Raw genomic sequence first — 21,855 nt, 5'->3', positions numbered from 1 at the left:
TGGACACACAGATCTCCTATCAGTCACTCCTATGGCAGGCCTTAACAATCCTGAAGGCAGAGTGCTTGGAATCGTGTGAGATGGTGCTCTGGCATGAGCTGAGCCTGTCTGCGGCTTTCGGGATCCATCCCTTAGCCGTTTCCATGATATCGCATACCATATACTGTTAAGTGCATTATAATCCTCGCGGTTATATGCCAACTCTGGTATCGCTTTATCAAAACATGTCGAGTAAGGTGTCATACGAATTGGAATACTAACCCCTCGCCAATTCTGGCGACGGGGTTAGCATTCCACCCTTCTAGAGGGACACGACATGCATGTAACCCCTAACCCCGGTTAAAGTCAAACAGAGCCTCAGCTCCACAAAATGGATGCTGCCACCGAGACACAAGTCTGCCCTCCTGCTGCTGGGAGTCCTCCCAGAGCAGGAGATAAGGACAAAGGGTTTCCTGCCAGGGGCGGTGCCAGCACCGTCCCAGACAGGGTTTTGTGTATTGTAGGTAGGCAGGGCTTTAGAGGAAGGTGACTGCACGTGGCACCCCGGTGCTCACTGTGCATAGGCTGGCTGGAACCAGTTCCAGGGTCACTCCAGACCCTGTGCTGGGGAAAAGCCCGCCAAGGAAGTGGGTGTAACCACCCCCCTCCTAGTCCCACCCCTAGGGCAGGACTTAGTCGCGTGCCAGCCCCTTTTTACAGGATAAAGGTAGGAACTGGCCCCCTTCCAAATCAGATCATCTTTGAATCCTGAAACTACTTTCCACGAAAGGAACTCAAGACTTCTTCCTAAGATTTCTCCCTTGTGACTAAGGAGTAGTCACCCTGCATCCGCAGGCACCATCTTAAGAACACTGCGGTCTGCTGCAAGTCTCTCCTCCGGATCAAGACTGCCCAGCTCGACGAGAACCGGCTTCCCTGGCACCTCTGACCTCTACCTGCATCATCAGTCACGCTGAGATTCGTGGGTGTGACGAGACCTCGAGGGACCGGCCATCTTCAAGACTGCACGACTTCTTTCCAGCAAGCCCGCAGAGTAATTTCCTGGTGAGTGCTTTGGGGTCCGAGAAGCCCCGACCCTGAGCAGCTCCAGCTCCGAAGTGCAGCCTCCCAGCATCTCCACGATCTGCGTGGGGCCCTTCTGCTTTTTGCTGCTCACCGCGTTGTTTGGCTACTAGCCCGCTGGCTTGTGGCCTTCTGAACGACGCCCGACGACATTTCTGCTGCTGGTCTGGTTGCTCCAGGCTGGCCCTTGCTCCCTTCCAAAAGAGGAGCACCCCGGACCCTCCTGGTCCACTCAAGACGCCATTTTGAGTCCACCGCGTGGGCTTGAATTAGCCAAGGCTTGTTGCCCAATCCTGGGTAACTTCGACGCCGACAGCTTCATCCATCGTGGGACAGCTCGCCTCTCCATCCTGGTCGCCGACAACGCCTCCTGGTCCGTGAGATCTGCAGAGCCAGCGTCGCCCACTCACCTAGTCGAGGTGACTTCGCCCGGTGCCATCCTGGTGCCCCCTTAATCACTGGCTAGTGATTCAAGAACTTGGTCCCCTCTGCTTTCAGGTTTCTTCTTCCTCGATCCAGGCTTGGATCCAACGAACTTTCCTTCACTGGTCGCCTGCCAGCAACTTCCTTCTTCCAGGCTCCTGGTCCGGCAACGAGATCCCCGACGTCTTTTCAGACCTATGCAGCTGCAGCCCCTGGGCTAGGTAACTTCGGCACTTCGGTGTCCCAGCATAGCCTCACTATCCTAGGGTCAGGATCCACTGTAGTTTTCTTCCTACCAGGTCGGGTTCGCCCGTGAACACTAACTTTGCCTTTACTAGCTCCCATAGACTTTGTCCCGCATCCCGCGTGAGAGTGCACACTCTGCACCCGAGTCCCCTAGGTCTCCTAGAAGTAATCTAACAATTCCCTAGTCAAGTCCTAGCGATTCCAAAGCCTATTAGTACTGTACTTACCTGCTAGTAATTTCGCATTCCACTTTTAAAGTATATGGTTTTTCGTGCCCCTCGGGCATTTGTGTATAACGTGCTAACTTAAGTATTTTCGTAAGAGTTTTGTTGTGTGCCTAGCACCCTGTCCTCATAAAGAGTACAGGGTTGTTGTGATTCTAATAAATACACTGTTTATTTTCATAACACTTGTGTGGTGTCCTTTCACTGGGTGTTCAAGGGGTAATGTGATGGTAAAACAGCTGGCTTAACACGCCCTCTAGAGTCTTAGCCTTAGACTGCTCGTATCCATGCTACTAGGATAGCTGGTCTATAAGGTTGACTTACAACCAATCATCAATAAGGGTTGTTTGGACTGATATATAGTGATCACTAGAATAGTGAACACTGCACATCAGGCCAACTTCTCACAGCCATAATGGGGATATAGGCTTGAGGCGATATGCCCTCCTTTTCATTTTGTTTTCCACTTCAAGGGAAGTGGAGGGAAAGCGCAAGTGAAGATTTCGGTCCATGCTATTTAAAAGACATTTTCTCACGACCCCTGGCAAGGGCAACTGCTGGCATAAAAGTGAAATTTGTGACTTATTTGTGGTGTAAAAAAATATATTTGGCTTCCTCCAACTTTGAAAGATGGATGTCATTCATCACTGGTCCAGTTCCCAGTTGTGACACTCCACTGATTAAGCCTTCAGTGTAATCGGATGACAAACAATCCATTACCAAATCTTTTGTGCTTCCTTTGGGAGCAGGGGGGTTATCTTGTTCCTCCTTGTTTGTTCAAATAGTACATGGTTGTTAGGTTGTCTGTAGGCAGCAGTATAGAAGAATCTTATTATGGGAAAACAAGATTGGAACTCTAAAGCCAATTTGAGTTTTTTTTGGGTAAGACCATCTCAGTCTTCCACATCCCGGAGGTGTGCTCTCCATCCTTCTAGAGATTCAAATGAGGTAATCACAAATTGGGGTGCTGTATTCATGAACGTAGACCCATCAATATATTATTTTCCAGCATTCACCAGGTTATTGCTGCCATCATCTTGGGGGCGATTTATAATGTGGAAGGATCCCTTGGCTGTGTGTCTATTGGTTGGCTAGTTCCTCCTTGAAAGGTTTATTGTGAAGGCAAAAATGAGTGAACAAGAAAAATGCATTAAAAAAATGCAAAACATTATCCCCAGATACGATTTGAAGAGACCTACTGAAACAAACTCTTTTTTGAAGCTTTCTGGCTAGGTTGAATGATTTCAGAGTTCTCTCCTTTGTTGGGAAGGTTTTGCATTTGTATCCATTGTATCTCCCGATGATGGTCTTCTGCTTAGTTTCAGACAAGATTTTCCCTAGTTCTATGTCAAACCTTGGTTGGTGAACTATTTCAGACAAGCCATAGTGCACTGCCCCAAGACTGTGGGTATCTGGAGGTGAAACGTATCTGTTCTCAATAGTGGCTAATAGATGCACTGTAGGAAAGTGCCCCTTTTTGCATGGCTGCCCCACACTTTTTGCTTGATGTTGATGCTCTTTGACTAAATGTGCCCTGGGTTCCTGCCAAACAGAAATCCAGGGCCTATGATCTTTCCCTAAATCTGTATTGTTGTACACCCAAATTGGCAACTCTCAGGCCACATGTAAGTCCCTTGTAAAAGGTACCAACGGTATCAAGGGCACTGTGACCAGGAAGTACTCTAAGAGTTCCCATACGTTCGAGGCATGTGGGCTGCTGAATTCATATCTATAGCATAGATCGCCGCCTAGTGTTGGGTCCGGATGATTGCACATTGTTGTCATGGAAGAGTCTTCGAAGTATCACGAGATAGGTGGCTCCTCCCCTGGACTACAGTGCGCATGGGCATCGACTCCATCCCAAGATTGTTTTTTTCCGCCATTGGGTTCGGATGCATATTTGATCACTCAAGTTCGGATTCGATAAAAACTTTCTTTTCGGCCCAAAGGCCTTTCCTATATAGTCGGTATTGTCTTGCGTTCGGTGCCCAGCTCTGTTCCGGCTCAGTTCCCGAGTCAGACATCCAGAGGAGTCGCGTGGCTCTTCGGTGCTCGAGGCCCAGTCAACGCAACAAGCCTTATTCGACGACACATCATGGAATGGAGCCCGTTCAAGAGGTGCCCCGTGTGTAACTCCAAGTATCCCCACATCGACGTCCACCCGGTGTGCAACAAGTGCCTGTCGCCGAAACACGATGAAGCAAACTGTATGGCTTGTTCTCGTTTTCGCTCCAAGAAGACGATTCGACTTCGGCGCGTGGCGCGCCAGGAGGCCCAGCAGACGGCACCGGAGAACATTTTCGATACTGAGGGAGAAGAAGCAGACGAGCAGGAAGTTCGAGAGCCGATTTCCATTCCAGCGGCAGAGATCGACTCCAACTACGACGCAGACGTAGAAATGCTCGATACAGAAGACGTCGTCGACGAGGTAGGCGACGACGATGAGGCCTATGGGGCCACGGAAGATAGCTCAGGCGAAGAGCTATGCCCCGTTCGGACATTAACTAAGGCTCAGGTCGAGGGATACCCATATGGCCTTACCCAAGATCTTACACCTAGATCCACGGTCTCGCCTCCGGGCCCGGCTACGGACACTTCTGCGGAGCCGCCATTAGTCAAATCGAAACCGAAAGAGAAAGCTGTGGTCTCGAAAGACGCTTCTACGGAGCCGCCATTGGTCAAATCGAAGCCAAAAGTACAAGCTTCGGTCTCGACAAAACCAAAAGTGATAGAGGCGCCGTCGAAACAGAAAACGCCTGTCGCCTTGGTCGGCTCCACGTCTTCGGACCTGTCGATGCAGACGAAGCTAAAGAAGGTTGTCGAACAGGTGAAGTCGCTCAAGGGCGTCGAGCCGAAGGCTGGGGCACCGAAAGCGCTTGTCAAGGCCGCCGACCCGAAGCAGTCGACGCCGAAGGCCGTGGACACTGTCAAAGGACTCGGAGCTCCAAAAGCTGTCGATCCTGCACGTCGGCCCGACAAGGCCAAGAGTACTGCTACCCTCGAGTCCGCACATGGTAGTGGCTCGAGAGCACCTGTTGAATCGACGAAACCGTCCGCATCCTTCACGAAGCAGGTGTCGGACTCGTTGCAGCGCATTAAGGACAAGGCTTCCGCGGTCGATCCGAAGGATACTTCCACCCCGAAGCCGGCCGCCAAACCGCAAAAGTCAATGGCACCGATTCAGTTCACGCTGCCGCCAAAAGTGGCGCCGAAGGCGTTCGCGCCCAGGAAGGTCGTCGAGGCGTCCATGACGGTATCCACGGGGCCGAAGCCTACCCCTGCAGTTGTAGGCACAAAACATCGACAACCCCTGCTGGAGGAGCAGTCGGAACAATTTATCGACGCAGACACCGGTAAACTTTCCATCTACAAGTGAAAGATCACACCGGCACAGCCTATGGAGTCATACACAATTCCTTTGAAGAAGAAAAGGGATTCCACAGATTCCCCAGTTCTTGTTGAACTGATTCATCCACGTGCTCAGGACACTGCTCCACTCTCGCCCATTTACTCGGATGTGGAGGCTGGGGAAGGTGCCTATGATGAATACTACCCTGCCGACACTGATCCTGAAGATCAGCATGACACATGGGCAGATGCTGCGCACCTAGGGGATCCACAAACTGCCCCGGACACTCAAGTGTATACTGTCAAAACCTCCCCTACGGAGGATTCTGCGGCATTTACTGCGCTTATTGGGAGGGCAGCCAAGAATCATAACGTCCAGCTTCATGCTGACCCTATTGAAGTAGACTTTCTGTTTGACAACTTTTCCACCTCTGAAAAGACCGTTAAGACTCTGCCAATGCTGAAGGGTGTCTTGAAACATGCTGCAGACATTTTTAAAGAACCCACACATGCCAGGGTTATAAACCCCAGAATTGAAAAAAAATACAAGCCGGCACCTGGCGACCCTACCTACATCAAGGGCCAGTTGCCGTTGGACTCGCTAGTTGTTTCTAATGCCCGGAAGAGGGCAAATTCACAAACTACTGGTGATGCTCCTCCCCCTGACAAGGAATCTAAGGTGCTAGAAGCATCGGGGAAGAGGGTGGCGGCTCAAGCGGCCAATATCTGGCGCATTTCTAACACGCAGGCACTCTTGGCCAGATATGACAGGGCACATTATGATACATTTGAAACTCTGTTACAACACTTGCCAGACGAATATAAGGAGGCAGCAGAGATGCTCATTCGGGAAGGGAAACTTATCTCAAATGCTTCTATTAAGTGTGCACTGGACGCTGCGGACACCGTGGCCAGGGCTATTAACACCAGTGTAATGTTGCGGCGTCAGGCCTGTGTTTGCTGGGACATCTGGCCTCTGGAAACACCTCTATTGCCTGAGCGACGAAAAGTACTGCCCTGAAACTGCTGGGACTGTAGAGCCCCCATGGACTTCGCAGTCTCGGTATCCTTTTTGATTTTCTCTAAGGTGGTATCCACCTCTGGACCAAATAACCTATCTGGGTTTACTGGCTGATTGAGGATGGTGGTTTGTATCTCCGGCTTGAAACCGGAGATCCGGAGCCAGGCCTGACATCTCAACCTGACACTGGTGTTAATGGCTCTGGCCGCGGTGTCTGCCACGTCCAGGGCACATTTAATAGAAGCGTTGGAGATAAGCTTCCCTTCCTGAATAAGCATCTCAGCTGCCTCCTTATACTGGTCTGGAAGATGTTGTAACAGGGTCTCTAGCGTGTCATAGTGCGCCCTGTCATATCTGGCTAGGAGTGCTTGAGTGTTAGAAATACGCCAGATATTGGCTGCTTGAGCCGCCACCCTCTTCCCTAATGCCTCCAGCACTTTAGATTCCTTGTCGGGGGGAGGAGCATCACCAGTGGTCTGGGAGTTCGCCCTCTTCCGGGCATTGGAAACTACCAGAGAGTCCAATGGCAACTGGCCCTTGATGTAGGTAGGGTCGCCAGGTGCCGGCTTATATTTTTTCTCAATCCTAGGGTTGATCACCCTGGCCCGTGTGGGTTCCTTAAAAATGTCTGCAGCATGTTTCAGAACCCCTTTCAGCATGGGGAGAGTTTTGACAGTCTTCTCTGCTGTTGAAAAGGTATCAAATAGGAAGTCCACTTCGATAGGGTCAGCGTGGAGCTCCACGTCGTGGTTCTTAGCCGCCCTCTCAATTAGAGCATTAAATGCAGCTGAATCCTCAGTAGGAGAGGGCTTGACATTGTAGACCTGAGGGTCTTGTGCAGTATGCTGATCCACTGGGTCACCTGCATCTGCCCATGAGTCTTGTTGATCCTCAGGATCAGTGTTGGCAGGAAAGTTATACTCCTCGTCCTCACCATCTCCACCCTCTACATCTGAATAGGTGGGTGAGGGTGTAGCCACTCGTGGAGTCCGTGGAGCAAGAGGCTCCACCAGAACAGGGGAGTCCACAGCAGGCCTTTTGCGCTTTAAAGGAATCGTGTAGGACGCCAAAGGCTGAGTTGCCGTGATCTTCCTTTTGTAGAGGGTTAGCTTCCCGGTGTCGGCGTCGATAAAATGTTCCGACTGCTCCTCTACCGAGGGTTGTCGAGGTTTTGAGCTCCCAAGCGGCTGAGAAGGCTTCGACGACGTAGACACGTGGACGGGCGCTTCGGTGACCGACCGTGGTGCGAAGGCCTTTGGTGCTACCTTCGGCGGCAACGTAAACAGGAGTGGCGTCGAAGACTTTGGCGTTGCAGCAGCCGGCTTCGGTGTGGAATCCTTTGGTGCGGCCGCGAAAGCCTTGCTCCTGATGCGCTGTAGAGAGTCCGACACCTGCCTCGTAAAGGAAGCGGACGGTTTCATCGACCCGACAGACGTCTTCGGTCCACCAGCGAGTGAAGACTCGAGCGTCGATGCCTTGTTCGTATCCGGCCGAGGCACAGGATCAGCCCTCTGCGGCACACTGCGCCCTCCCTCCGCGCCGACGGCCTTCGGCGCCGACGTTGACTTGAGAACCGGGTGCGGGGCCCCAGCCTTCGGATCGACGCTTTTGGCCGATTTTGGCTCGACGCTCTTGACCGACTTAGACTCGGCACCCTTGCCCGAATTTGGCTCGGCACCCTTGGTCGACTTCCCCGGGTCGACGGCCTTCTTCGGTTTCGGCTGCCCCGACGTGTCTGAAGACGAGGAGGCGACCGGAGGGACAGACGTCTTCTGTTTCTACGGCGTCTATTGGTTTCGATTTCGTCGACACCGAAGGTTTCGGTTTCAGTTTCGTTTTTACCAAGGTAGGCTCCGTAGAAGTATCCGTAGCTGGGCCCGTAGGCGAGGCCGTGGATTGGGGTGGAAGGTCTTGGGTAAGGCCGTGTGGCGATCCCTTGACCTGAGCCTTAGAAATTGTTTGTTCGGGGCTTAGCTCTTCACATTAACTATCTTCTGTGGCCCCGTAGGCCTCATTGTCGTCTCCTACCTAGTCGACGACTTCTTCTTCGACCACTTCGACGTCCGCGTCGTATTCGTAGTCGATCTCCTCCGCCGGAGGGGAAATCTGCATATGAACTTCCTGTTCGTCTGTTTCTTCTCTGTCGAAGATGTCCACTGGTGCCGGGGCCGACTGCCGGGCCTCCTGGCGCGCCACGCGCCGAAGTCGAATCGTCTTCTTCGATCGAAACCGGGAAGAAGCCATACAGTTGGCTTCGTCGTGGTCCGGCAACAGGCACTTGTTGCACACGGGGTGGACGTCGATGTGTGGGTACTTAGATCCGCACACGGGACATTTCTTGAACGGACTCTGTTCCATGATGTGTCGTCGAAAGTCTTGCTGCGTCGACCGGGCCTTGAGAACCGAAGAGTCACGCGACTCCTCTGGACGTCCGACTCGGGAACTGAGCCGGAACAGAGCTGGGCACCAAGCGCAAAACAATACCGACGCTATAGGAAAGGCCTCCGGGCCTTAGGAAAAGTCTATTTCGATTCCGAACTGGAGATGTCGAATATACATCCGAACCCAATCGCGGGAAAAAACAATCTGGGGATGGAGTCGATGCCCATGCGCACTGTAGTCCAGGGGAGGAGCCACCTATCTCGTGATACTTCGAAGACTCTTCCAGGACAACAATGTGCAATCATCCGGACCCAACACTAGGCGGCGATCTATGCTATAGATATGAATTCAGCAGCCCACATGCCTCGAACCTAAAAAACGGTTTACAAAAACTGACTTACTTACCTTTTATTTAGGAAATGTCCCAGGGTGATATCTAGGCATATTACACGGAGTAGAAAAATTAATCTCAAAAGTAATTTAAAAAGTAATCACAACGTAATTGCAAAGAAACTGAAAAGTAATTTCAACTGTTTCTGAACATTTGATCTACCTGTATCTACATTCAACTGTGTAGGAAGCTGGCTCCGTCTATACTATACCAAAATGAGGTATAATGTGCACAGAGTCCAGGGGAACCCCAAAGGTAGCAGAGATAAAAGTCGACTGCACCTTACTCTCTATTGTGGTAATGTGGCGAGCAGTAAGGCTTTATCAGAGGGTAGTGTTAAGCATGTGTTGTACACACACACACACTCAAAGACTGAACTCAGACCAATTTTGTTTCAATAAAAATATTGTTAAATTGTTTTATATCTAGAACGAAGCCAAGCCTGGCACAGGTAAGTGAAATAAATGCTTTGCAAAATATTATGCAGTGTTTCCAAGTGAATGCAAGTTCAAATGCAGTTGTTTGAAATACAGGTAAGTCAAGGTATTGAAATTACTGCACAGATAACTTTAGTTACTTTTTACCTTACTTTTTCTACTCCGTGTAATATGCCTAGATATCACACTGGGACATTTCCTAGAGAAAAGGTTAGTAAAATCAGTTTTGCACAATGGTTATTTTCAGGTTTCCATACAAATCAAATCCACACTTGGGGAAAAAAAGTCAATGGTTTCCTGTGGAGAGAAATGAAGTTCACGGTTACCAGGTAAGTACTCGGTCTTTGGGATTGAGTTACCAGACTAGCAGTGAGGAGTACACATGTAGGTGCAGACGTGGAGGACGCACCACGGATCACGTTCGACCAAAGGGGTCTTCTGCTCCCACCCTCATATGGGGAAACTTGTCCCAACTCTAGTGCTAAAGATACGAGCCGCGTCATAGTGGAGTGTGATCTTGATCACCCCACAGAGTGGAACCCTCTCACCACAGTCTGGTAACAGTGGATCCCACCATTATTTCTCAAGGTCCTGATGAATGCCACGGACCCTACTGGGCCAACTGGCAGAAACATGTCGACCACCCTAACCCTGGTGGGGGGAGAATAGAATCCCCAACACACTGATCTGTTATTTTAATTACCATATAGATGCCAGCCACATTAAAATTAATTTGACATCTATAATGGCCTTTTAACTCACTTTTCGTCTGCAAGGTCCCCCGTTAAGGGCATACACCTGTCGTCAGGTGTAAGCCCACATGCTACCGAACCAAGTTTCTAGAGAGCAAGGATTGGTCAATGATGAAGCATGACACCAGGTGGTGTGAGACCAGTCCTTCACTTTTTGTGAGATGCCTGTACTCACGAAATAAAAAACGGTAGCACCTAAGACAGTTAACTGGGAGCGGCCCTATTTGTGCTGAACATTTTATGTTGGAGGCTGCCGGCTCCCAGTACCCTGTGCCTCTGGTTCCCTCACCCCAGATCTCCTCTGGGCTTGTGGTTACACACAAAGATATGTGCCATGCCCACTCTTGACTTTGTTTTGCACCAAAACAAGCAGCCTGCAATGGCAGTATGTGTGTAAAGGTCTTTACGGCCTTTAAGGGTGGCACAATGAGTGCTGCATCCCTTAGCGACGTTCCCTGGCCACAGTGCTCTTGGTACCCATGGAACCTGTTACAAGGGACTGACATTTGGATAGAGAGGTGCCAATTGGGGGGACATGGTACAGTTTTGACATGGGATGGAACACAGGCCCTGGAAACATGATTGGCAGGGACCCAGGGCAAATCAAGTCAAAGTGCATCAGCAGTCTAGCAAAAAGTGTGTGTGTGGGGGTGGGGGGTGTTACCGCCACAGAAACCCAGCTTCCAACAAACTGTATTATCAGAAAAGTACTATTTTTAGTTATCTGCACCAAGTCTGGCTTGGTTCTAAAAATAAAATACGACAAAGAAGGAAAATGCTACTTAACAGTATGCATCTGTTCTTGGCATGTAGAGCTGCAGAGTTACACACTGTGCATAGATGGCCACCTAGTGTTGGCCCGGATGTTTGCAGTTTGTTTTTGTTGTAGAAAAGTCTTTGGAAGTCACAGGACAGGTGACTCCTCCTTTGGATCATACTGCGCATGGGCATCGAAGGTGTTATCTACTTTTACCTCTGTAAGCCTTTGGGGATCCACCAGACTGTGCACACTATACCTTACTTTGGTATGGTAGATACAGAGCCAGCTTATTACACTTATTTAAATATCAGCTGTAAATATGTTTTGGAAACTCAAACTTTATTTTCTCGGTTCTGAAAATACACATTTTCATCTTAAATACACACTTTTCAATTTTGGTATACATATATTAATTCAATCGAGAAAAATCTTCTAATTTAGAAGGCTGGGCTGGGCACTGGAGAGCTACTTACTGGTAGTTGGAGACTTACCAGTAGCTCACGAGATACTTGTTGAAGAATCCTATGGACTTAGCCCAGGCAAGGCTCTAATCGTCGCTGAACTTTGGCGAAACCCCTCAGGCTCCGTGTTGGCCTCTGGAATGAGAATGGGGATTTAGGAGTCGAGCATGAAAATGGGGAATGGTAGCACAGGGAGGGCCAGGGAAACTGGAGGTGGTGCAACTGGTACATCCGTGGATCAAAAGGGCCTAAACACAGCGCCGAGGGTGAACCCGGTAAAAATACAGCGCTGAGGGTGGACCCTCTGGGGAACTAGTAGGGGCCCCTACCGAATCAGTGGGGCACAAAGGCGCACCAACGGCAACTGGTTGCTCAAATATGAGGTACCTGGCCTCATAAAATGAACGAAGTTGGATTGGCGAGGGTAGGGCACTCGGGCTCCCAGAAACTCGGGGAAGTACAGACCCGGCCCAGGCTCAACTGCAGAGCCAAGCTTTGAATGACGACACTCCCTCATCTCACTGGAAGACTTCAACGGACAGGTTAAGTCGAAGCCCTCTTCGGCTTCTTACTTTTTTACTTCTTGAGCGACTTATCCGGACGTCTTCGACGAAGATTGATGACTCTGACTAATCCTGGGACATTCCTCTCGACCAGGATCGAAACAGTCGCTGCGTCGAGAGGCCACGGCCTTGAAGGGGCGCTTCCTCAAAGCCTTGGGGTGCATGGCACAGCAGTCGACTCGGGTCTTCTCGTTTTTGGTCAAGGCACCAAAGGGAAACAGGATGAGGGTCTGTCACTGACACTAGATGACAAGCCCTGCCGAGCTTGAAGCCAGCTTACCTAGTGGACATCTCTGCCACACCAGGAGAAAGATATCTAAAAAAACCTCTACAAAAAGGTCAGTCAAAAAATGACTGGGTGTAGCTCTCTCTAGATCTGCACTGACTGGCATGAAAAGAACTGACATCAGCGCGCTGGGGTGGCGCCTATACAGACTATGCACTACTCACTTCTGGCGCGGTAGAAGCTACATGGAGTCCAATGATACCACCTACCGGCACGTAGAGGTACTGTTCATGAAAAAAATACCGGATTCATTCTTATGTCTGGGGATAATTCTATGGTAATTAATTTGCAACTAGAAGTCTCTATCAGATTCAGTCCTGGAGCGATTCCTATAGTTTTATTAACAGTAAATATTTTTTTATTAGTGCATACCTTATGTCATAACCTTTCGCCACATACATCCCACTGATATCTGTGGGGTACAGATGAAGACTACCTATTAAATTTAACATAGATTCTCAATGATAGCCAAGACCTGCTTATAATCATTTCTAAAGGACATCGCTTGAACGCGAGGGGCTCCTGAGCAGCAAGCATAGAATGCAGAGGACCAGGAAGAGGACTTCAGCTCTGGAGCCCCTCCTTTTTCCTGAGGAAAGAATGAGTGCACCACAATCAACATCTCCTCCCCATCTACTTTCTATGAGACAAAAGAATAGGTTATAACTTACTGTGGAGTTAATTTTGGCAACGGCCGTCCAAATGCTACAACAGGCAGGAATGGGGTAATTATTAAAGATTCAACTGTAAGAGAAAAAGAGGGTGAACAAGTTTTAAAATACAGGAAATGGTTTCGGTTATAGAGCAACAACCATTGGTAATGCACTAACAGTGTATTACAACTTGCAGGATTCAAACTTACCGTTTCAACCCATGCTTGACCAACAGAGCAGCCTTCTTATTTCAACGACTGGTTTTATATACTATTTTTATTAGCATTTTCAAATAAAACAAAATAGGTCATGTATTTGTTTCTTAGACCTAAGAGAGCACAATGAATATGCTACTTACCAGTATGCATCTGTTCTTGGCATGTAGGGCTGCTAACATTCATATCTTAGCATTAGATCGCCGCCTAGTGTTGGGTCCGGATGATCGCACATTGTCCTGGAAGAGTCTTCGAAGTATCCTGAGATAGGTGGCTCCTCCCCTGGACTACAGTGCGCATGGGCATCGGCTCCATCCCCAGATTGTTTTTCGCCATTGTGGCAGAAGATGGAGTGAAAAGTGTAAAGGATGTCCATGCTAATGACTGAATACAATAGTATATCTGCAGCTGCGACAGGCACCGGGGAGGAGGGTGGGCGATATGAATGTTAGCAGCCCTACATGCCAAGAACAGATGCATACTGGTAAGTAGCATATTCAGTTCGAGGCATGTGGGCTGCTAAATTCATATCTTAGCATAGAATACATAGCAGTCCCTCCATCAGCGGCGGTTGCCCGTGCCAGCTGCAGAAACCTGAAAGAGTGTCTTGAGAACAGCCTGTCCTACAGCAGCTTGCTGCTTGGAATGTACATCAACACAGTAGTGTTTGGTAAAGGTATGTGGTGTAACCCACGTGGCTGCTCTGCAAATGTCCTCTAAAGGAATGTTCCCTAGGAAAGCCATGGATGCCCCCAATTTGCGTGTAGAGTGCGCCCTTGGGGGTATGGTTAGAGTGCGCTTGGCCTTTTGATAACATATTTGGATGCACTTAACAATCCACCTGGCTATTCCTGCTTTTGAAATGGGGTTGCCTTTGTGTTGTGGTGCGAAGGCAACAAAAAGTTGTTTTGTCTTTCTAAAGGGTTGTGTCCTGTCTATGTAGTACATCAACGCCCTCCGTACATCTAATGTATGGAGCATTCTTTCCGCTACCGTTTGTGGGTTTTGGAAGAATGCCGGCAAGTCAATAGTTTGGTTGAGATGAAACTGTGACACCACCTTCGGAAGGAATTTGGGGTTAGTGCGTAGCACTACCCTATTTGGATGAATCTGAATGAAAGGCTCTTGGATTGTGAGCGCTTGTAGCTCACTAACACGCCTTAGTGACGTAATAGCTATTAGGAAAGCTACTTTCCACGTTAGGAACTGGAGTTCACACGAGTGCAGTGGCTCAAAAGGTGGTCCCATCAGTCTGGTGAGGACCACATTGAGGTTCCACACCGGAGCTGGTGGTGTTCTTGGGGGAATGACTCGTTTCAGACCTTCAAGGAAAGCTTTAATGGCAGGCACTCTGAAGACAGAGAGATGCTGCCTGTTTTGAAGATAAGCCGCTATGGCGGATAGATGTATCCGAATGGAAGTGTACGCTAGATTGCACTTGTAAAGATGCAACAGATAACAAATGATGTTGGGGATAGATGCGTCTAGCGGGTTGATGTCATTAGCAGTACAGTAAATGACAAAACGCTTCCATTTTGCAGCATAGCATGCTCTGGTAGTTGGCTTTCTTGCCTCCTTGATGATGTTCATGCATTCTGGAGGCAGGTTAAGGTATCCGAACTCTAGGACTTCAGGAGCCAGATCGCCAGGTTGAGCTGTTGCGGATCTGGATGCTGAATTTCTCCATGGTTCTGCGTCAAAAGTCTGGGCGTGAGGCGCAGTCTTTGATGCGGCACCACTGAGAGTTCGAGGAACGTGGTGTACCATGCTTGGCGCGCCCACGTTGGAGCAACCAGGATGAGAGTCATCGCGTGCTGCCTTAGCTTTCTTGCCACCAGCGGTATCAGAGGGGCTGGCGGAAAAGCGTACGCAAATTTGCCTGACCAGTTCATCCATATCGCATTCCCCTGCGACTGTGGGTGAGGGAACCTGGCGGCAAAGTATTGGCATTTTGCGTTTTCTTTTGTTGCAAACAGGTCTATCTCCGGATGACCCCACTGCTGGAAGTACGGGTGGAGTACAGATGGGTGTAACTCCCACTCGTGCATTTGATGGCTGTATCTGCTGAGCAGATCCGCCATCTGATTGTCCGTGCCCGGGAGGTGTTCTGCCATGAGGAAAATGTTCCTTTGAATGGCCCACTTCCACATGCTCTGAGCCAGATGAGACAGCTGTGGCGAGTAGGTGCCTCCCTGCTTTTGAATGTAGTACATCGCGGTCATGTTGTCCGTCCGGACTAACACTACCTTGTTGCACAGATGTACAATGAAGGACTTGATCGCCATGAAGATTGCCATCAGTTCCAGATAGTTGATGTGCATCTTCTGTTGCTGCGTCGTCCATAGTCCCTGCACTGTGTAAGTGAGCAGATGAGCTCCCCAACCCTGGAGAGATGCGTCCGTCGTCAGGATAATCTGTGGCACTGGCTCCTGGAACAGTCGGCCCTTGCAAAGGTTGTGTGGAGTCCACCAATGCAGAGAGTCGTATGCCCGACTGGTAACCAACACTAGGTCTGTTAAATTTCCCTAAGCCTGTGTCCACTGATTTGCTAAGCACTCCTGGAGCGGGCGCATATGTAACCGTGCGTGAGGGACTATGAAGATGCAGGAGGCCATCATGCCTATCAACTGCATGAACACTCTCGCTGGAAGCGAGTGTTGTGGTCTGAACTTCTGGATTAGAGACTGCATGCTGTCTATCCTGACTTGGTTTGGTTGAGCCATGGCCGTCAGGGTATTGATCGTCGCACCTAGAAACTGCCGGACATGTGCCGGCTGAAGATGCGACTTTGGGTAGTTCAACGAGAAACCTAGATTGTGAAGGAGGTGAATGGTAGTCGACATATCCGCGGCGCACTGTAGTTCCGACTTGGCTTGAACGAGCCAGTCGTCCAGGTAGGGGTAGACATGGATGTTCTGCCTCCTGAGGTGCGCTGCTACTGTCGCCAGACACTTGGTAAACACCCTCGGGGCTGTGGTGACTCCGAAGGGTAGGACCTTGAACTGGTAATGCTTGCCTTGGATAGTGAACCTGAGGTATTTCCTGTGGGACGGGTGTAGTGGAATGTGGAAATAAGCATCCTTGAGATCTAAGGTTGCTAAGAAGTCCCCTTGGTTTAACAAGGGAAGAGCCTGTTGCAGTGTAAGCATATGGAAATGTTCCGACAGTATGTACAGGTTGAGGGGACGTAGATCTAGAATGGGCCTGAGAGATCCGTCCTTCTTTGGAATAAGGAAGTACAGGGAATATACCCCTGTTCCTTCCTCTCCCACTGGCACGAGCTCGATTGCGCCTTTTTGCAGCATCGCCACTACTTCCTGCTGCAATAAGTGCAAATGCTCTGCGGACATAGGCCGTTGCCTTGGTGGAATGTTGGGTGGAGTGGACTTTAACTCTAGACAATAACCGTACTGGACAAGTTGTAGCACCCACCTGTCTGTGGTGATGTTTCTCCAGACGGGCAGGAACTGCTGCAGTCTCCCCCCGACAGGTGTTAAGTGGTCGGGGGGTAGTGACAGAGAGTCACTGTTTGCTTGGGGTAGAGGAGCGGGAGTTGTTGTTTGCTCTGCCGCGACCTCTGTTGCTGTTATTTCTGTAACCTCCCTTGTTCTGTTTTGTGAACGAGGATTGGGCTCCACCTCTTGAGAATTGCGATTGCTGACCCATTTGTCCTCTGGTGACTCCACGTGCACCTGAGCGACGAAAATTATTGCCACGAAACTGTTGTGATTGTAGGGCCCCCATAGATTTAGCAGTTTCCGTGTCCTTCTTTATCTTTTCGAGGGTGGTGTCAACATCTGGACCAAACAGTCTATCAGGATTGACTGGCTGATTAAGAATGGTTGTCTGAATATCCGGTTTAAACCCTGATATGCGGAGCCAAGCTTGTCGTCTCAGCATGACGCTAGTGTTGATCGCCCTAGCTGCTGTGTCTGCGGCGTCAAGTGCACACTTGATGGCTGCGTTGGAGATCAGTTTCCCTTACTCAATAAGCAGTTTGGTGCCTTCTTGAAACTGTGGAGGCAGGTGTTGTACAATTTGCTCTAGGGTGTCGTAATGCGCCCTATCGTAACGTGCTAAGAGTGCTTGTGTATTTGCAATACGCCAAAAGTTGGCAGCTTGTGCCGCCACTCTTTTGCCCCCTGCCTCTAGCACTTTGGACTCCTTGTCTGGGGGAGGAGCTTCGCCCGTTGTCTGGGAGTTGGCCCGTTTCCTGGCATTTGCGACCACAAGAGAGTCTAGTGGCAACTGTCCCCGAATGTATGCAGGGTCTGCAGGTGCTGGTCTGTACTTTCTCGATACGTGGATTGACCACTCTCGCTCTGGTAGGTTCTTTAAAGATGTCAGCTGCATGCTTGAGGACTCCCTTGAGCATAGGCAGCGTTTTCACAGTTCTTTCAGAGACTGAAAAAGTGTCAAAAAGAAAATCCTCTTCTACTGGGTCAGCATGCATGTCCACATCATGATTAGCAGCTGCCCTCTCAATGAGTGCATGAAAACCTGCAGAATCCTCTGTTGGGGATGCACGTGCACTGAAAGGCTGTGGGTCTTGCCCCACACTTTGGGTGCCTTGGTCACCAATGTCATCATATGCATCTGGATGTGCATCTGGTTCATTGATGGGGAAGGTGTATTGGTCCTCCTCATGATATCCCTCACCCTCAGAGTGTTCTGGTGAGGGAGTAGGGCTTCTTCTTGGAGGAGGCTGGATAGGTTCTATGAGGCCAGAAGCGTCTAGAGGAACCCTTTTTTTCTTTAGTGGGATGACATATGAGTCCAGAGGCTCAGAAGTAATCCTCCTTTTGTATAGGGTTAATTTGCCAGTGTTGGCGTCGATGAAATGCTCAGAATCGTCCTCTGATTCGGGTTCTCGACCTGAAGGTACCCCCGCCGTAGAAGAATCCGACTTCTTTGGCGTCGATTTCGTCGAAAAGGCCTTCGGAGCCTCTTTCGGCGGCAGAAGGAAGAGAAGCTTACTCTTAGGCTTTGCCGGCGTGTCCTTTGGCGTCTGAGGCGACGGTAACGGAGCCGACGTAGCAGCGGCCTTGTCCCTGATTCTCTGCAGCGAAGCGGCGATGGGGGACACTTCACTCACAGTGGCTTTTGGCGCTGACGAGGATGTCTTGACCTTCCCCTCGGATCCGACGTCATGGTGGCTTTTCGGAGTCTTGGACGCCGATGCAGTTGACCCAGAGTCCTTGGATCGATGCGCAGATGTGCCAACCTCCGACTCCACTACGCGTCCGACGGACGGAGTCCCAGTCGGAACCGGAGCCGTGCCGCTGGCCTTGGCGTGCTTAGACGGTGTCGCAGCGGTTGATCCGTGCCGACCACCCTTCTTAGAGGATCCCTCCTCTGGCGCCGATTTTGACCCTGTGGAATCGACCGACTTCTTCGACTTCTGCGGGCCGGAGGTCGACGGAGCCGATGCGGCGGCGGGTGCAGTAGCTTTCTGTTGGCCGGCCGCCATTTTAGGGACGCTCGAGTCCTTAAGTTTCAGTTTCGTTTTCGGGTCGGCCATTTTAGGTGTAGTCGATACCGTCGGTTTAGGTTTCGGTTTCGATCCGGCCTGCCCAGCAAGTATGTCCGTGGCCGGGCCTGAAGGCGGGGCCGTGGCTTGCGGTACGGGGTCTTGGGTAAGGCCAACTGGCGATCCCGTGACCCGATCGTGATCTTCGAAACCTTCGGGGCATAGCTCGTCCCCTGAGCTATCTGCCGCGGCCCCATAAATCTCTTCGACGTCCCCTACCTCGTCGACGTATTCAAGGCCTTGATCCACGACTCCGTCGTCGTCTTCCGGATCCGCCTCGACCTCCGTTTCGGGTGGGGATATTTGGAGATGATGACCCTGTTCATCTTCTTCTTGGTCGCCGAAGATGTTTTCTGGATCCGGGGCCGCTTGTCTGGCCTCCAGGCGCACCGCGCGCCGAAGCTTGAGAGTCTTTTTCGACCTGAATTGAGCGCAAGCCTTACACTTGCCGTCGTCATGGTCCGGTGAAAGGCATTTGTTACAGACCGGGTGCAGGTCTATATGTGGGTACTTGGACCCACAGAGCGGACAGTACTTAAACGGACTCCGCTCCATGCTGGAAATTCGTGGTCGTGTCGCGATGAGAAGGCCTCGATGTCCGAAGAGTGAAAAAACTCCGCTGAATCAGACTTCAAGAGTTGGAAGAACTCGAGACCGTGCGCAAACAATACCGACGCTATAAATACAAGGCCTTTTGGCCTTAAAAAGTTAGTTTTACTCGGTTCCGACAGAGAGAAGTCGAGACCGCATCCGAACCCAATGGCGGAAAAAAACAATCTGGGGATGGAGCCGATCCCCATGCGCACTGTAGTCCAGGGGAGGAGCCACCTATCTCAGGATACTTCGAAGACTCTTCCAGGACAACAATGTGCGATCATCCGGACCCAACACTAGGCGGCGATCTAATGCTAAGATATGAATTTAGCAGCCCACATGCCTCGAACATGTAATTATGACAAATTATACTACTAGTTCTAATAGTTCCTGATCGTGGATATCATCCAAGACTAATGGAAGAACCATCTTTGCAGCATTTCAGAGAATACCAATATTCTGAGAAAACAATGCATCAGGCATAGGTCTTTTTTTTTGGTCTACCTTAGATCTGAGGACTCCATGCCATCTAAACCGATGTACAACAATATCTATTTAAAAGATTATTCATCTACTCAACAAAATACAAAGAGGATAATAAATAAATAAAAATGTATTTCTCTTTTTTAAAGTGCTCTGGGATACCATTTAGTGGTGTGATGGGCATTGAAGTTCACCAGAAGGTGAAACTGGTCATCTCAGAGTACTCCAAAGTGTTTATGTCTTACTAATAGAAACTTTTATCCTTCCAAAAAAAAAAGGGATGTTAAAATACGCTTCCTCTGTGAGTAGCCCAACAGTCTGGAACTCCATTCCCCCAGAACCCTAAATCAGGAATATACCATGCAATGAAGCATTCAAAAGAAAATTGAAATACTTACTGTTCAAATGCTAGTTCAACATCTGATACATTTGTTCTTAACTGGTCAAAGCACTGGGATTCGCTTGGTGGACCCCTCCTTATGACTTAAGAAGGAATACACTTCTGTCCAGCGCGTATATTGGTGCACTAGGCCAATGTGGACATTTTGGTTATGAGCACCTGCACCTCCTTGAGCAGTTGAAGATGATCTGGACTGAGGACTTAGGGGAAGGCAGAATGTTTGGGGTAGTAGTTAGCACTCTAGCTATTATCCTAGCTGTACTACAGAGGGTACCCATCTGTCAGAGGCAATCCTATCGGAATGGGTGACAAAAACATTAGTCTTCCCCTGCCACCTCTATGATTTGGGAAATGGAAAGAGTCACTGCTTTGAGGCTATGGGGCACTTGTCTCAGCCGCCTTGCACTCTTGCCTCATCCTTTCCCTTTATTACTACCTTATGAGAAGGCTTTGGAAGTCCGTATATCCTAAAAAGACTGCTGCTAATTGGGTAGATTGTATTGTATTGTAATTGCATTTATATAGTGCTTACTACCCCATATGAGGCGTCAAAGCACTTTTTTTAGCGAGTAGCACGCTGCTCCGGGAAAGATTAATGTTGAATTAGTATAGTGAAACATGCAAGTAAATTTTAAGTGGTGGATAGGTTAGTTACTTGGATTCGGAAAGATAGCAGAAGGATAGAAGAGGAAAAAAAAGGTTTTTATTTATATAGCGCTTGTTACCCCTGATGGGGTGTTGAAGCACGCTACTCCGGAAACCCATAAAGGATTAGTGCTGAAATATGAAAGTAATTTGAGTGGTGGATATTAGTCAGTTATATAAGTATATATAGATTAAAGATATTGATAGAGGTACAGGATGAGAAATAGGGTAGTGCATTGGATATGCCTTTTCAGGATAAAGGTACAGACACACAGATCCAAGTACATGGAAGGTACATAGATGCACAATGGAAGTAAGTACATGTAGAACAAAGATAATTTAGCCCTCCCCTGAATAGATGTCCTGATGTCCTCGGGGGGACACGACTGGAACAGCTGTAGCCTAGTAGTAGCCTGGAGTATATATACTTCTCTAAACCTCTGTCCAGCTCCCAAAAACACGGTACCAAACAAAACAAGAGGTCTCACAGACCGAAGGGGGTAATGGGATTAGCAAGTCTTTTCAACCCAAACTGTCAAATACCGGGGGCGTCTCTCTCGGTCACTAAAGGCGTTAAATAAGGACACAGGTGGTCTGTGAAAGGTGATTCTTATAGTGGAGAATTGAAGTCCTCTCACTCGGCTATGCCAGTGAACTTTTTGATGATTTCTAGCATCTCCTCAACAAGAACTGAAGCTATGCTCCAAGAAAGGCACAGTAAAAAGGTGCTGTTGCAAAGTGTAGAAAACTCGAAGACTGAAGCAAAGTGGAGCACCGTAGGAGGATGTGGATCTTAATGTCTATAGAGGCAGTGTCTGCAGCATCCATGGTGTTTTCAGTGCTTGCACTAGATATGATCTTCCCATTCCCAACTAGCTACTCTCTTCTTTTCCTGTGTACCATTAGGAGGGTGTCTGATGAGGCCTTCCATTTCCTCCTAGTGGTGGGGGAGGGTGCCTACAAATTTGCAATGTGCCTA

At 49.4% G+C, this 21,855-nt stretch overlaps 2 protein-coding genes across 5 annotated transcripts in view; both read right to left on the bottom strand.

The window, feature by feature from the left end:
• The window catches only part of MSL1 (MSL complex subunit 1), a 595,596-nt gene that overhangs the window by 4,252 nt on the left and 569,489 nt on the right, over positions 1-21,855 (bottom strand). For all 4 annotated transcript variants that reach the window (XR_013595080.1, XM_078645683.1, XM_078645681.1 and 1 more), the window contains one exon: positions 13,028-13,100. Coding sequence is in view for 3 of the 4 variants with exons in the window: in XM_078645683.1 (XP_078501809.1) it covers positions 13,028-13,100 (73 nt within the window). In the remaining variant the exon portion in view is untranslated. The remainder of the gene's footprint in view (positions 1-13,027; positions 13,101-21,855) is intronic.
• On the bottom strand, positions 6,249-10,037 carry LOC144752346 (uncharacterized). The gene is made up of 2 exons (XM_078640288.1): positions 9,983-10,037; positions 6,249-7,186 (listed from the first exon to the last, which is right to left on the bottom strand). Exons 1-2 carry the CDS (start codon positions 10,035-10,037, stop codon positions 6,249-6,251), a joined length of 993 nt encoding a protein of 330 aa, XP_078496414.1.

Source organism: Lissotriton helveticus, chromosome 5_1 (assembly GCF_964261635.1).
Source record: "Lissotriton helveticus chromosome 5_1, aLisHel1.1, whole genome shotgun sequence".
NCBI lineage: Eukaryota > Metazoa > Chordata > Amphibia > Caudata > Salamandridae > Lissotriton > Lissotriton helveticus.
Note: the sequence above shows the minus strand (reverse complement) of the source record. Positions and strands in the feature narration are given on the sequence as shown.